The 13,328-nt window shown below is 29.5% G+C and overlaps 6 protein-coding genes and 1 non-coding gene across 7 annotated transcripts; 4 read left to right on the top strand and 3 right to left on the bottom strand.

Annotated features, from left to right (window-relative positions):
• Nucleotides 1-246: 246 nt before the first annotated feature.
• Nucleotides 247-320, bottom strand: T551_05014. The gene has a single exon. It is a non-coding gene; the product is annotated as a tRNA-Ile (tRNA).
• Nucleotides 321-570: 250 nt separating this feature from the next.
• Nucleotides 571-2,505, top strand: T551_01299 (uncharacterized protein; the record flags this gene model as incomplete). Its single annotated transcript, XM_018373562.1, has 8 exons — nt 571-772; nt 828-1,126; nt 1,178-1,242; nt 1,285-1,687; nt 1,733-2,133; nt 2,177-2,263; nt 2,305-2,389; nt 2,434-2,505. The coding sequence occupies 8 exons, from the start codon at nt 571-573 to the stop codon at nt 2,503-2,505; spliced, it is 1,614 nt and encodes a 537-aa protein (XP_018230216.1).
• Nucleotides 2,506-2,760: 255 nt separating this feature from the next.
• T551_01298 (histone deacetylase RPD3) lies at nt 2,761-4,779 on the top strand (the record flags this gene model as incomplete). The annotated part of the gene is made up of 10 exons (XM_018373561.1): nt 2,761-2,818; nt 2,869-2,889; nt 2,946-2,955; nt 3,002-3,104; nt 3,148-3,265; nt 3,309-3,383; nt 3,431-3,538; nt 3,590-4,105; nt 4,149-4,382; nt 4,427-4,779. The coding sequence occupies 10 exons, from the start codon at nt 2,761-2,763 to the stop codon at nt 4,777-4,779; spliced, it is 1,596 nt and encodes a 531-aa protein (XP_018230215.1).
• Nucleotides 4,780-5,031: 252 nt separating this feature from the next.
• Nucleotides 5,032-6,965, bottom strand: T551_01297 (uncharacterized protein; the record flags this gene model as incomplete). Its single annotated transcript, XM_018373560.1, has 8 exons — nt 5,032-5,379; nt 5,422-5,628; nt 5,673-5,787; nt 5,832-5,899; nt 5,946-6,133; nt 6,180-6,549; nt 6,595-6,854; nt 6,908-6,965. 8 exons carry the CDS (start codon nt 6,963-6,965, stop codon nt 5,032-5,034), a joined length of 1,614 nt encoding a protein of 537 aa, XP_018230214.1.
• A 1,059-nt stretch (nt 6,966-8,024) lies between these two features.
• On the top strand, nt 8,025-10,167 carry T551_01296 (uncharacterized protein; the record flags this gene model as incomplete). Its single annotated transcript, XM_018373559.1, has 9 exons — nt 8,025-8,105; nt 8,413-8,461; nt 8,506-8,581; nt 8,624-8,719; nt 8,763-8,892; nt 8,940-9,060; nt 9,108-9,448; nt 9,495-9,861; nt 9,908-10,167. 9 exons carry the CDS (start codon nt 8,025-8,027, stop codon nt 10,165-10,167), a joined length of 1,521 nt encoding a protein of 506 aa, XP_018230213.1.
• A 144-nt stretch (nt 10,168-10,311) lies between these two features.
• Nucleotides 10,312-11,351, top strand: T551_01295 (diphthine synthase; the record flags this gene model as incomplete). The annotated part of the gene is made up of 5 exons (XM_018373558.1): nt 10,312-10,446; nt 10,490-10,614; nt 10,656-10,885; nt 10,937-11,068; nt 11,110-11,351. 5 exons carry the CDS (start codon nt 10,312-10,314, stop codon nt 11,349-11,351), a joined length of 864 nt encoding a protein of 287 aa, XP_018230212.1.
• A 404-nt stretch (nt 11,352-11,755) lies between these two features.
• Nucleotides 11,756-13,285, bottom strand: T551_01294 (uncharacterized protein; the record flags this gene model as incomplete). Its single annotated transcript, XM_018373557.1, has 5 exons — nt 11,756-12,173; nt 12,218-12,315; nt 12,361-12,624; nt 12,669-12,926; nt 12,986-13,285. 5 exons carry the CDS (start codon nt 13,283-13,285, stop codon nt 11,756-11,758), a joined length of 1,338 nt encoding a protein of 445 aa, XP_018230211.1.
• Nucleotides 13,286-13,328: the final 43 nt, after the last annotated feature.

Below are 13,328 nucleotides of genomic sequence, written 5' to 3'. Positions count from 1 at the left end.
TTCATGACGTCTCACGTCTTTCATCCTCAGTTTCTGTTGCCAAGGCAAATTGCCAAGGCAACCTATTTTTCTTGAAAACTTTAACCTAAAGAAAACGCAAAAAAACATAAAAAAAAACTCACATGTGCTCTTCTTGAATATACTTTATTAATTTTCTTCATAATTTTCTATTTTTATATTCTTTCTATATTTCTTGATACTTTCCAAGTTTACGTCTTTAAACAGGCAAAAAGCAGTGCAATGAACTGCCCGATACAGGGCTCGAACCTGTGACTTTTGCGTTATTAGCACAACACTCTAACCAACTGAGTTAATCGGGCATTATTGTGTCTTTCTTGCATATTTTTTATAAACCATTTTTATTTTCGTTATATATACTGTTTTCTTTTTTTTATCAATTATTATTCCATATATACAATAAATAAGCATATTACGAAGTATTAGATGCAGGTGATGTTAATAAAAGGTCTTGATGGGAAAAAAACAAAAGAAACTATTTACAGAACAAAAATGAAGAGGGACACATGAGAACGAAATTTTATTGTATTTTTTTTTGTAAAGAATATGAATATGCTAAAGATGAATATTTTCGATAAGATTTATAAATATAAAGGAGATAAGGAGCTGGATTATCCTCCAGGGACAGATGAGGTGTCTGATGTAGAACATCAGGAATGGACGTTGATTCCAGCTCCGACAGAGGATATTCATGATCCATTAAACTGGACAAAGCGGTGGAAATGGATTACATTGATGAATGAATTTGGGTGGTGTAAGGAGTAATTTTAAATGAGAAAGGTGCATGAATGTAATATGTGGTGTTTTAGTGTGGTCTGCAAATTTTTTTATAAATGCATTTGGCTCTTTATATCCGGTGCTTGAGAGGGATTTCCAAATTACGACGATGCAGGTGACATTGTTTAGTACGGTGATGACACTTGTTATTGGGTTTGGGAATTTTATTACACTTCCATGGTCGATGAAGATTGGGCGTCGTTCGATGTTTTTTTTTACGAATATCTTTGTTATTCTTTCCTATATATGGACTGCGACTGCTAAGACATATGGGAGCATGATGGGAGCACGTATTTTGTCGGGTGTGTTTGCTGCACCCATTGAAGTTGCTGTATGAAGATGTTTTTTATAAATATGAAATAGGGTTAAATGAGAGTTTTAGGGGCCTATGATTGTTTCTGATTTATTTTTTACACATGAACGTGGGTATTACAATGGTGTTGCATAGTATGTGTTATATTGTATTTTTTATTGTTATTAATAGGGCAGTTTATCTTTAATTGTTTCGTCTTATATTTCAACACCAATATCAGGTGCTTTTGCTGATACGATTGGATGGAGGAAATTCTATTGGTTGGGATCCGCAATTATGATTTTGTCTCAGCTTTTTATTTTCTTTACAATGCCGGAGACAAAATATAATCGGACAGTGACTCAGGTGACTGTTCTTCCCAAAGAATTGTATAGTAATACTACGGCTGCTAAAGATGTGGAAACTAGTGATGATAACGCCTTGGAGAAACACAAGGTCGAGGGACTTAGTGAAGTATGGGGTTATGGGAAACCGAGTCCTCGTCAATGGAAACTTTGGAGCTCTCCAGATAAGACAGTTTCTATTTGGGAGCTTCTATCTACGCCGATTATTATTAATATGTGGCCAGCTGTTTTATATGTATATTAGTAAATTTAAAAATATTTTTTTGGCTTACGTCCTAAGGTTTCATTGGCGTTTACGAGTTCAGCTGGTCTTTTGCTTTCGATCGGGTTTATTCAGTCACAGGTTTTTAGTGTTGCCCCATATAATTTTACTGCGATGCAAGTGGGTATGACAAATCTTGGTTTTGTTTTTGGTGGTGTTCTTGGTACCTTGTTTGCAGGATGGTTTAATGATATTATACTCAAATATCAAACGAAAAAAAATAACGGAATTCGTGAAGCCGAAATGCGTCTTTGGGATGTCATTCCATGGACTTTGATTGGTTTAGTTGGTGCGTATATTTTTGCAGTCGGTATTTCGAAAGGATGGAACTGGTTTGTTGTTTGTGTTTTGGGGTTATTTGTTTGTGGGTCAGGAATGTCTGCTATACAAACGGTGGCTGTTACTTATGCAATTGATTGGTAAATAGTTTTTGTTTGTTAGTCTTCGTTTTCTTATTTTTAGTTATAAACCTTTTAGCAGTCAAATAGCACTTACCGCATGTTTATGGAAGAATTTTTGGGTATTTGGTGTTGGTTATTTTATCAATAAGTACTATTTTTTTTTCTATTTAGCCTTTTTAACAAATCTAGTTTAACTGCTTCCCGTGGAACAGTTGTTTCTGTTACAGTTCTTGCGTTACCTGTGTTTCTTACGGTTATTGCAACTGTACCTATGGTATGTTAATAATTTTTATATTTTAGATTTTTAATTTTTATTAGATTATTTATGGTAAATCATGTCGAAGATGGTCTTCGAAGCATGAATTAATTGGAAAAGCACAAATTTATTAATTTATATGTTTTCCTGTGTTTTTCCTATATCTTTAATTTTTTATATTTTAATTTATATATGTTGCATATATTTTATTTATTTATTTTGATATGAAATTTAAAATGTATTTTTATTTGAATTTGTTTTGTTCTTTAATATTTTTATATTTTTTTATTTTTGGATTTAAAATCTAGATTTTTGGGTTTTCGAGAGTACTTATGCTTATACAAGTTTGTTTCAAAATTAAAAAAATAGGCTTGATTTGAAAAGAATAAATGAGCAATCAGGCAAAGGTTTTGGAGCCAATTGCTTTGAATGGGCAACCTTCTAGACGTACTTTTTTTTGAAAGAATTTCAACTTGATAAAACTAATTATTGATTAGGTGTTGCATATTTTTATGATTGTAAATATATTTATTTTGCTTTTAAATTTTTTACTGACATAAAATTTTAACATTAGCTGATGTTGGGTATCTTTTTTGCTTTCTTTTTGTTTTTATTTTTTCTCATTCATAGAAATTATGCATATGGCGCTGGTCATCCTATGAAACCTCATCGTATTCGAATGACTCATTCTCTGATTATGAATTATGGATTATATAAAAAAATGGAAATATATGTATATAAAATGTTTTTTTTTTGTTTTTACGTTGATTTTTTAGAGGGCAAAACCAGCAACAAAGCATGAAATGTGTCAATTTCATTCTGATGATTATATTGAATTTCTTTCTCGTGTAACTCTTGAAAATATGGATAATTATATTAAAGAACAAGGAAGATGTATTTTATTTATGATTTTTTTAATCTCTTAAATGTTTTATAGTTAATGTTGGTGATGATTGTCCTGTTTTTGAAGGGTTATTTGAATTTTGTGCTATCAGTGGAGGAGGGAGTATGGGTAATTTTTTTTTTTTTTGTTTTTGTTTTAAAATGTTTTGTTCCTAGAAGGTGCTGCGAGACTTAATAGAGGTAAATGTGATATTGCTTTGAATTGGGCTGGTGGATTACATCATGCAAAAAAATCTGAGGCAAGTGGATTTTGTTACGTGAATGGTTTGTATATTTTAAGGAAGTAGTTATAAGTTGTTATTAATATATGACAAGATATTGTTTTAGGCATTATTGAACTTTTAAGGTATTATCCTAGAGTTCTTTATATTGATATAGATGTACATCATGGAGATGGCGTAGAAGAAGCATTTTATACAACTGACAGAGTAATGACATGTTCATTTCACAAATATGGTGAATATTTTCCTGGAACAGGGGAGCTTAGAGATATTGGTGTTGGAAAAGGGAAATATTATTCTGTTAATTTTCCTTTGCGTGATGGTATTGATGATGAATCATATGCTTACGTTTTTGAACCAGTTGTTTCTGCATGTATGGAATGGTATCGCCCAGGTGCAGTTGTCCTACAATGTGGAGCAGATAGTCTTGCAGGTGATCGTCTTGGTTGTTTTAATTTGAGTATGAAAGGGCATGCTTCTTGTGTTAAATTTGTTAAAAAATTTGGTTTACCTACATTAGTTTTAGGTGGTGGTGGATATACAATGCGAAATGTTTCTCGAACATGGACATATGAAACTGGTTTAATTAATGACGTTGAAATAGGGCCTGGTTAGTTTATTTTTTTGTTATTTTGATACTTATAAAATTATAGAGATGCCATTTAATGATTATTATGAATATTATGGGCCTACTTATGAGCTTAATGTTCCTGCAAGCAATATGCAAAATATGAATTCAAAAGAATATTTGGAAAAAATAAAAGTAGAAGTTTTAAAAAATCTTTCAAGAACAAAATTTGCTCCTAGTGTACAAATGCAAGATGTTCCTCGAGATAGAGATAATAATTGTGAAGATCAAGAAGATAATTATGATAAACGCAAAATTTGTAAGTTTTTTTTTTCTTAAATATCTAAAGCTAATTTTTCTGAGTTTTATGGAATAAACCTCAACGTTCTGATGAATTCAGTGATTCAGAAGATGAAGGTGAAGGAAATCGTCGCAATATTACTATTTCGGAGTCTTTAAACACAAGTTCAAATTCTTCAGAAGATTTTTCTAGGGCTCTTAATTCTGAAAGTAAAGAACTTGAGAATAATTTGGAACATGATAAATCTGTGAAAACTAAATATAATACACAGAATATTAAAATAGAAGTGGGAACTACTGATTATCAATATAAGAAGCAGATGGAAGATAACGTATCTAGTTTTGTAGAGCCTGTAGTAGCTATAAATACTATAAATAATACAGTTATGAGTGATACTTCGAGGTCTACATCGTAAATAGAGTAGATGTTTGTGTTTTCTAAGGAACCAGGCGAGTTTATATTAAGAATTATAAAGATACAAATTTTGTTATTTTAGAATTGTAGATAATATTGTAATGATATAGGGAAGGCTATCTGCAGGAAAATGTAGAATAATATTTTTTAATTGATTTAATATTATTTTTATATAGACTCATGTTTTAGACATTATTTTTATTTCTTTGTATATATAATTTATTTTTGTTGCGAAGATTTGTAGTTTATGAAATTATGTAAATCCAAGGTGAATAATTGAAAATAGCATATTTTGTAATACATGAATGCAAACAGCAAGTGCTGCTGGTAAAATATCCGGGAACTCCATCATATCTTTTAATGCTTCTTTTGTGACTTCAAATTTGAATGACAATTTCATTATTAATCTTGTAATAAATGAACTAATAAGCTCAGATGCCCAAACCACTAGAGTAGCAAAGAAAGTTAGTCTAAATGAGTATACATCATCATTAGAAGATTCATTAGAGCTAAAAGTAAAATAAGGATACACGGATTTATTGGGTCCAAAATGAAGAATACAGATCCATCCTAAAAACGATATCATAGTTATATTTTGTGCCTTAATTATTAATAAATGCAAAACACTGGGATAAATTTGTACCAATGTCTTAATATAAAATGATCTCCCAGAGTTTTTTTTATAATATTCATAATCGACTTGACTTTTAGTAAAGAATAAATATCCTTTATATGACCATTTTGTCATAAGAGCCGGGACAATAATAATTACTGTAAATGAGCTAGCACCTTGTATTACTGCAAATTGTTGAGGTGAATGAAGTCTAGCATATAAATTTCGGACATAAATCTAAAAGGAACTAAACTTTATAATAAATATATATAAGGAATTACTTGCAAAGTCATTGCATAATATAACTTAAAAACCCATGCTAATGATTCACTTTTAATTTTATAGCTTAAAATCCAAGATGTAATGATATCTAATACATATACCGTTGTAACCCATCTGTATTTAAAATTAATATAATCCAAGAAAAAAAAAAAACTTACGAATATACATAAAGGAGAGCATCTGTACTACTGTGAGGTAATGTTTTTAAATATAGTCTAGCATATGCCTATATTGTTTAATATATTTTTAAATAAAGTTTAAAAGAAAAATACTTCGCCAGCAGCAAATGCTGCTAATCCTATAACTAATATTAAACAGAACCAGAGGAATCGGATATAACTAGAAGGAAAATGTGAATCAAAAGTTCTGTTGAAAAATGTTTCTTGTGTATGTGATAATGAATGGTGATTCATATGCCTATCTGAGGCTCGCAAAACAGCAAATGCAACAACTATTGGACCTTTAAAGAAGATAAGTATTTAAAAAAGCTTAATCGGAATATATACCTGCCATAGTACAGAAAGTTAGAAGAATCCATGTAAGAGTGTATTCTGCCTTTTCAGAAAAAAGATAAATTAAACTCCCAAGAAATACAGAAAATGTCCAAAAGAATGTATATGATATAGCACCTCCTAAAGAAGCAGGCCACCTATTCTTATTAGTTGAAGGAAAAATTTTAATAAATAAAAATAGAAACCAGTTAAGGGAAAATAAATTAAATAATTTAGTAATCCATAGTAGACCAATTGCATTATAAAACCCATAGTATATAAACAAGAAAAACCAAAAATTAATACGATCTTTTACTAAGGGCGATAAAGGATTATCTATATATGATCTTGATAAAGGAAAAGGAATAGCACACCAAATAAGAACCTATAAGCTATATTAGGGTGTTAAAATCGTTAAAGTGTGAAAAACAATAGCTGATGGTAAAATATTAAGTATAAATAATCGTCTCCAAAACCCATAAAGTACTCGTTTAACTAGTTTTTTTTGAGGTGCGATTACAAGACCTTCAAGTAATGTGCTGTTTTCGTTTAAACTGCCTTCATATGTGCCACTTTCAAACCATATTGGCGAAATATTTGTGCTGTGTTCCCGACTAGGCGACGTCCAAAAAAGTAATGATTTCCGATGCGGAAGAACACGATATCTACCTGATATCATGCGTGCATCTTCTACAGCGTGTTTTATTGGCTTTTCATGCACTTTAAGACATAATTTATCTTACCAGGTGATGAATATGTTTCATCTCCTTGATTAAATGCAAAGATGTTTAAAAATGACATATTAGTCTGTTTTTTACGGCGAAAAGCTTACTCAGGCTAAAATGTTACTTTGAATAATGTTAAAGACATTTTTGATTAATTGTTCACTTAAATGCTTACTCTTCATCGTTCTTTCTCTATGTTTCTGATTTGATTTGTTTGTCCAGACACGTCGGCGTTTTTGTTGCGTTTCAAACGTGATTTATTCTTGGTGATTCACGATTTTCGAAAAATATAGTATATTATCTACTATTAAGTAATATTGTTTGATGTAGGAGCTGTTGATTTCTTAAAATTTTTTTGGAATTGTAATTGAACAGAGTTTTAGATATATAATTAAGGTTTTTTTATTTAGTTGTTTTTAACGTATTTCTATGTTTTCGTTTCTGAGTTATATAATAGTATTACGTTTAGTTTGTATAAATGAGTAATATATTGATGTAAAGGAGTTTATTATAATTGATGTTTTTTGAAACGATTATTCTATAAATTGAATAAATGCTTTAATTACTTGTATCTATTGAAATACAGTGAAATATGCAAGAATTAATTATATATATAATATTATATCTGTAATTATGAACAATGAATACAATTGGTTAAATATATGATATTATATAGATATTTTATAGATAATGTATATATATTATATATATTATATATGCGTATTGTGCTTGTGATATATGTTTTAGATATATATAGTGAATTTGGTATGATTTTTGAAGTATTTGATTTGGATAATATATATAGTGGATATTATAAGTATATTTGATAATTTTAATTGTTTTAGTTTGATTTAGAATAATGTATTGAAAGGTTGAATATTTTAAAGTATGGAATACATAGTAAAATAGGATATCGGGAATGATGATATGAATGATAAAATATTGTATTATTTAGATTGATGTTTTTTAAACACGTTTATAAATAATCTGCGAAGACTTTTTTAAAACGTTACACTGTCTTTTTCGGATACAATCCGGAATAAAAGGTGGACTTTAGAATTTTAAAATATTAAAATTTTAGTTTATTTTATATAATCAATTTAAACATTTTAGAATTGTGACTGAAAGATTTGTGATGCTTTCTTCTTATATTGAAGAAAAGTTGAATGATATACATATTGATAAACATGACGTAAATCAAGATGAAAAACAACTTGTAAGTTAAATAGATAAGATGTAAGCTTTAAGGAGTTTTCTAAGATCAATAGTATGGTATTCATTAATAGTTTGTACTTATATTAAATAGTTGTATAAACATTAACCAATGATATTGAATATTTAATCAGGCTTAGTCTGTGTTAAAAAAGTTGAATCAAGATTTGAAAATTATGTTAACATTAGAAAACTTCAAGAAGCAAATATTTTTCTTTTTATTTTTAAGAACTAATAAAAATAATTAAGATGTCCTTAGGATATAAACAGGCATGAAATATTACCTTTAGTATTTATGATTTATTTTTTAGTCTTTACATAGAACATATAAATTTTTTGATAATTTTTCTTCTGGTTTTGGTTTGTTTTGATATGAATATAGGTTTGGGCTGATAGCGTTATAGTGGCATTATACTTTATTGGTGCTGTAAGAGTGGTATTTACTACTGGTCTTCTTGCAGGTGGACCGCAAGCATTTTGGTTTTTGAACTTTATTTTGGTGTCTTTTTTAATTATCTTTAGGATTAGTTATCTCCTTTCATGTTTTGGTATGCTTATTACTGCTGCCGTTATGGCAGAATCTTGTTCTGCGCTTCCTGTATCTGGTTCACTTTATTTGTAAATTTTATAGAGATAATTTCTAAATTATAATATGTTTTAGATGGGCTTCTCACTATGCTAGCCCAAAATATACTAGATTGGTTGGCTTTATTGTAGCATGGTGGTCCGTTAGTGCATGGACAACTTTTATTGCGGGTAATATTCAAAGTGCTGCTAATTTTTTTTTGTCTGTAAGGCAAAATTGAATAATAATGTATACTTCTATTAAATTTGTAAGGAGCTTGCTGTTTTTCATGTGGATTTTCCAACATCTACAAGTGTTTTTAAATTTAGGGTCGTCCAATGGCTTCTTAGTGAAGTTTTATTAGCTTTATCTGTTTCGTTTAATTATCTTAAACGTATGTTTTTTAAATTGAAAAATTTATATTTTTTACCTTTGATTTAGCACACTTGTTTAAATATATACTTCGTGCATCATGTATAATTATTATTTTGGACTTTTTTTTAAATATAATTTGGTTACCTATTGGAGTTTCGAAAACATATGGATTTCAGGATAAAAGTTTTCTTATGAAAACATATAATGGTACAGGCGCTGTTTCTGTATGGAACTGGTGTTTGTCTTTTCTTTCAACTGCTAGTTTAATTGTTGGTTTTGATGCACCGGGGCATATAGCAGAAGAAACCGAGAATGCTAGTCTAAATGCCGCACGAGGTGTTTTTACTAGCGCTCTTTTGAGTGGATTATTGGGTCTTCCTTCTGTTTTTCTTTTTCTTTTTTGTTCGGTATATTATAATTTTTTTATTTTTTTGATTAATTTATGTTTTAAAGCCCAGCCTAAATAATTTGTTCGCTTTAGATGCTCCTCAACCATTTGTACAGTTTTATGTATTGTCCCTTGGCAAAAAAGGACATATATTTTTAAATATTGTTATTATTCTTGGGCATCTTTTAAATACAACTGTGGCTATTTTGGCTTCTTCGAGGTTAGCATATGCTATTGCTCGTGATGGTGTTCTTTTTTTATCAGGTTGGGTTTCTAAAATAGATGTTCAGCGTCAACCGAGGAATTCTGTGACATTGATTTGGATTGCATCTTCTATTATTCTGTGTACAATACTTTTTAGTCAAGTGGCATTTACAAGTTTTATTAGTGCAATGACTCTTCCTACTGTATGTTCATATGGGTTGATAGCATGTGAGTTATTAATAGACACTTAAAATTATATTTAGGAGATATTTAGTTTTACGTTTATTATCTAAAACAGATAAAAGTTTACAAGTCAAGTGGTCTCTTGGAAAACTATCTAAGTTATTTCAGATTATTACTTTGATATGGTGTACTTTTGTTGTTGTCGTTTTGTCATCACCTTGTCAGTTTCCTTTATCAGCTTTAACTTTTAATTATGCCCCGGTAATGCTTATTATAATTACATGTTGTGCTTTGGTGATGTGGTGGGTAACTCCTGAAGATTCTTGGCTTGTTCGAAATATTTCTAAATAATGTATATACTTTCATTATATTATTTTATAATATTTATTTTAAAAATATTTTGTTTAAAATAATATTTTGTTTTTATGGAATTAATACAATCAATGCTAATAGTTTAATTTGAGTTTTCGTGTGTGTACGGCTGAAAGTGACTACATGTTGTATCTTGTAGGACTAGGTCTTGGTGATGAAAAAGATATTAGTGTAAAGGGCTTAGAGATTATTCGGCAATGTTATAAAGTATATTTGGAAGCGTATACGAGTTTATTAGGTGTTGATAAGGAAAAGTTGGTGAGTTGTGCAAATTTGTGAAAAATTACAAATAGAAAAAAAGGAAGAATTTTATGGTCGTTCACTTATTATTGCAAATAGAGAAATGGTAGAACAAGACAGTGATGTTTTGTTACAAGATGCATATAAGACAGATATAGCACTATTGGTTGTGGGTGATTCCTTAAGGTGAATATAAGTAGAATATTGTGCTTTATTGAAGGCAATAGTGCAACTACCCATATAGATTTATTGTTGAGAGCACGCCAAAAGGGTATTTTGACGCAGATTGTGCACAATGCATCTATAATGAATGCAGTTAGTGCAGTGGGTCTGCAATTATATAATTTTGGACAAACAGTTTCTTTAGTCTTTTTTACAGAAACATGGAAGCCTAATAGTATTTATTTTCGAATTAAAGAAAACAGAGATTTGGGGCTTCATACATTAATTTTGTTAGGTGAGTTTGAAGATATAGAATCTATTATATTATGTTTATTGGATGATATAGACTTACGTATAAATGAACCTTCATTTGAAAGTTTAGCAAGAGGAAAAAAAAATTATGAGTCACCTCGTTATATGAGTATTTCACATGCAATTGGACAGATGTTAGAATTGGAGTTTTTATGTGGTAGAAAAGGTATTTTGTATTGTCTTTTTTTTTTTTGTTGAATTTTTTAGTGTATGATGAATCAACATTGGCTATAGGTGTAGCAAGAATTGGATCATCTACTGAAAAGATAGTTGCAGGGTCTTTTAAACAATTGGCTAGTGTTGATTTTGGTTCACCTTTGCATTCTTTAATTTTGTTTGGGCACCGAATACATATTTTGGAAATTGAATATATAAGAGCTTATGCGTTAGATACTGAAGTGTTTGATGCATTAGTACAGCAACAGTTTCCTTCCGTTAGTAAGATATAAAATAGATGTATTGGTTAATATGATTATCCCTGGATAAGTAATGAGGAAAAAATGAATATTGGTTTAACTATTTTGGTTTAATATCTTAAAGTTAATTATTTTTCGTGAATGTGTGAATTATGATTTTGTTTATGAAAGAACTGTATTTTACTGAACATAATTGTTGGGTATCTATTAAGATAGATTTGATGCAGTATTTCTGCATTAAAGTGTTGAGTTATAAATAGGATTATTTAATTGTTTTTATATATTATATTGGTTTTAAAGATAATTTATATAATTTTTTTAAATATAAAAGGTTTAAGATGAAATAAAAACATTGGTTGCAAAAGAAGGAATAGATAAATGATATATTTCATATAAATTGTTCTGTTAAATGAAATTGGGTTTTTACTCAAAAATAGTTATTTTTGTTTTGAATGAAGTTCTTGCATACGTTTGCTTTCTTGTCTACTCAAATAATGAAATACACTTTCATGGACCCAATCTTTATGATAAAATTCACTTCGTTGTTTATCTTCAATACCAATTCGTTCACGAGCATCATCATCTCCAAGTATAATTTCGAGATCACGTGACTGACTAGATAACCACTTTTCAATGAATATAGCAGGATTTTGTGCAAATCCTTCAAAAAAATTATATTTAACTTTAGAATTGTTAATTGCTTGAATAACTGAAGCAATCTGGTCATCCAGTTCTGTTATTTTTTTTTGTGATGATAATGAAGAAAGAATATTTATCATTTTTTGGCGTATTGGATCATCTATATCCACTTCAATATCATATGCAAACTCTGACATATTAAGGTCTTTGTCTGTACTATTATGCATAAGAAAACGTTTGATTATTGATATTGATGATACCAAATTGTATATTTGATGACAATTGGATCTAAAGGAAGCAAATGTTTATTTATTATTTCCGGTATTTTAGGGAAGAATATTCTATCCATAGCGAAAATCTATTATTGGTAAGATATCTTTATTTTTTTTTGAGTGCTTTAAACTTCTTTTAGGTTATTATCACAATTAATAATTCTTTTTTCTTCTTCATCTTGCAGCTTATGGAATTTGATATACTCCCAGAGCCCCATAATAATTTCCGTGCGAGTTTCTGATTTTATATCAAGAATTTGACTTAACCTAGGACTAAGTTTATATTTTTCAGGATATTCGTTGAGATAAATCAAAATATTAACATTAATATTCATATCTCCTCTTCGTTTAATCTCAAGTCCGTCAAATTCTATGCTTGAAGACGATTTATGCCACTTAATTATGTTAATTTTAAATAAAGTTTAATTACTAAGAGTACTTTAGCAATGTTTTCATCTGAAAAAAATCTATTGTTTCTGTCTAACTCGACTATAATACTTTTTATAAAACTTGAAAATTTTAGCTTTTCTTTCATTGTTTCTTTATTCTCTAGAAGTTTGCCTTCAATACGAAGTGTCCATGTGGGAATCGCTCCAGTATCAAAGTCAAATGCATGGTTATCTAGTTTTTTGTTTACAGTTTGCCATGGTTGATTAGAAGATGTATTTGAAACAAATACACGAAGTGTTTTTTTCATCTATTTATGTATTTAGATGTTTTTTGTTGGATTTTCTGCTGAAAAAAAAGATTACTTACTTTAGAACCTTTATTGATTGCATCTTGAATATCAAACCGTTTTCGTGTCATTACTGCATCTAAACGTCTTTCAATATCTCTCAAATCGTGATACAGTTTAGAATCTGGAATAAGCGCTTGAATTTTGGCAGGAATCGAACGGTCCGTAGGCCGTTGTTTTGGTTTAGGTGGTTTTGGAGATTGTGTTGGATCATTAGTTGAGACGACTGGTCTCTTCCCAATGACATTCTGTAATGGCTGCTGTGTTGCATGGTAATAGGGTTGAGTATTTCCTAGATTAATCGGTACTCCGCGGTTCATTAAATGATATACTTGAAATTATGAAGATATCGAAAGGTATGAA

Source organism: Pneumocystis jirovecii (assembly GCF_001477535.1).
Source record: "Pneumocystis jirovecii RU7 chromosome Unknown supercont1.5, whole genome shotgun sequence".
In the NCBI taxonomy this organism is placed as follows: domain Eukaryota; kingdom Fungi; phylum Ascomycota; class Pneumocystomycetes; order Pneumocystales; family Pneumocystaceae; genus Pneumocystis; species Pneumocystis jirovecii.
This window is presented reverse-complemented; position numbering and strand designations above follow the sequence as displayed.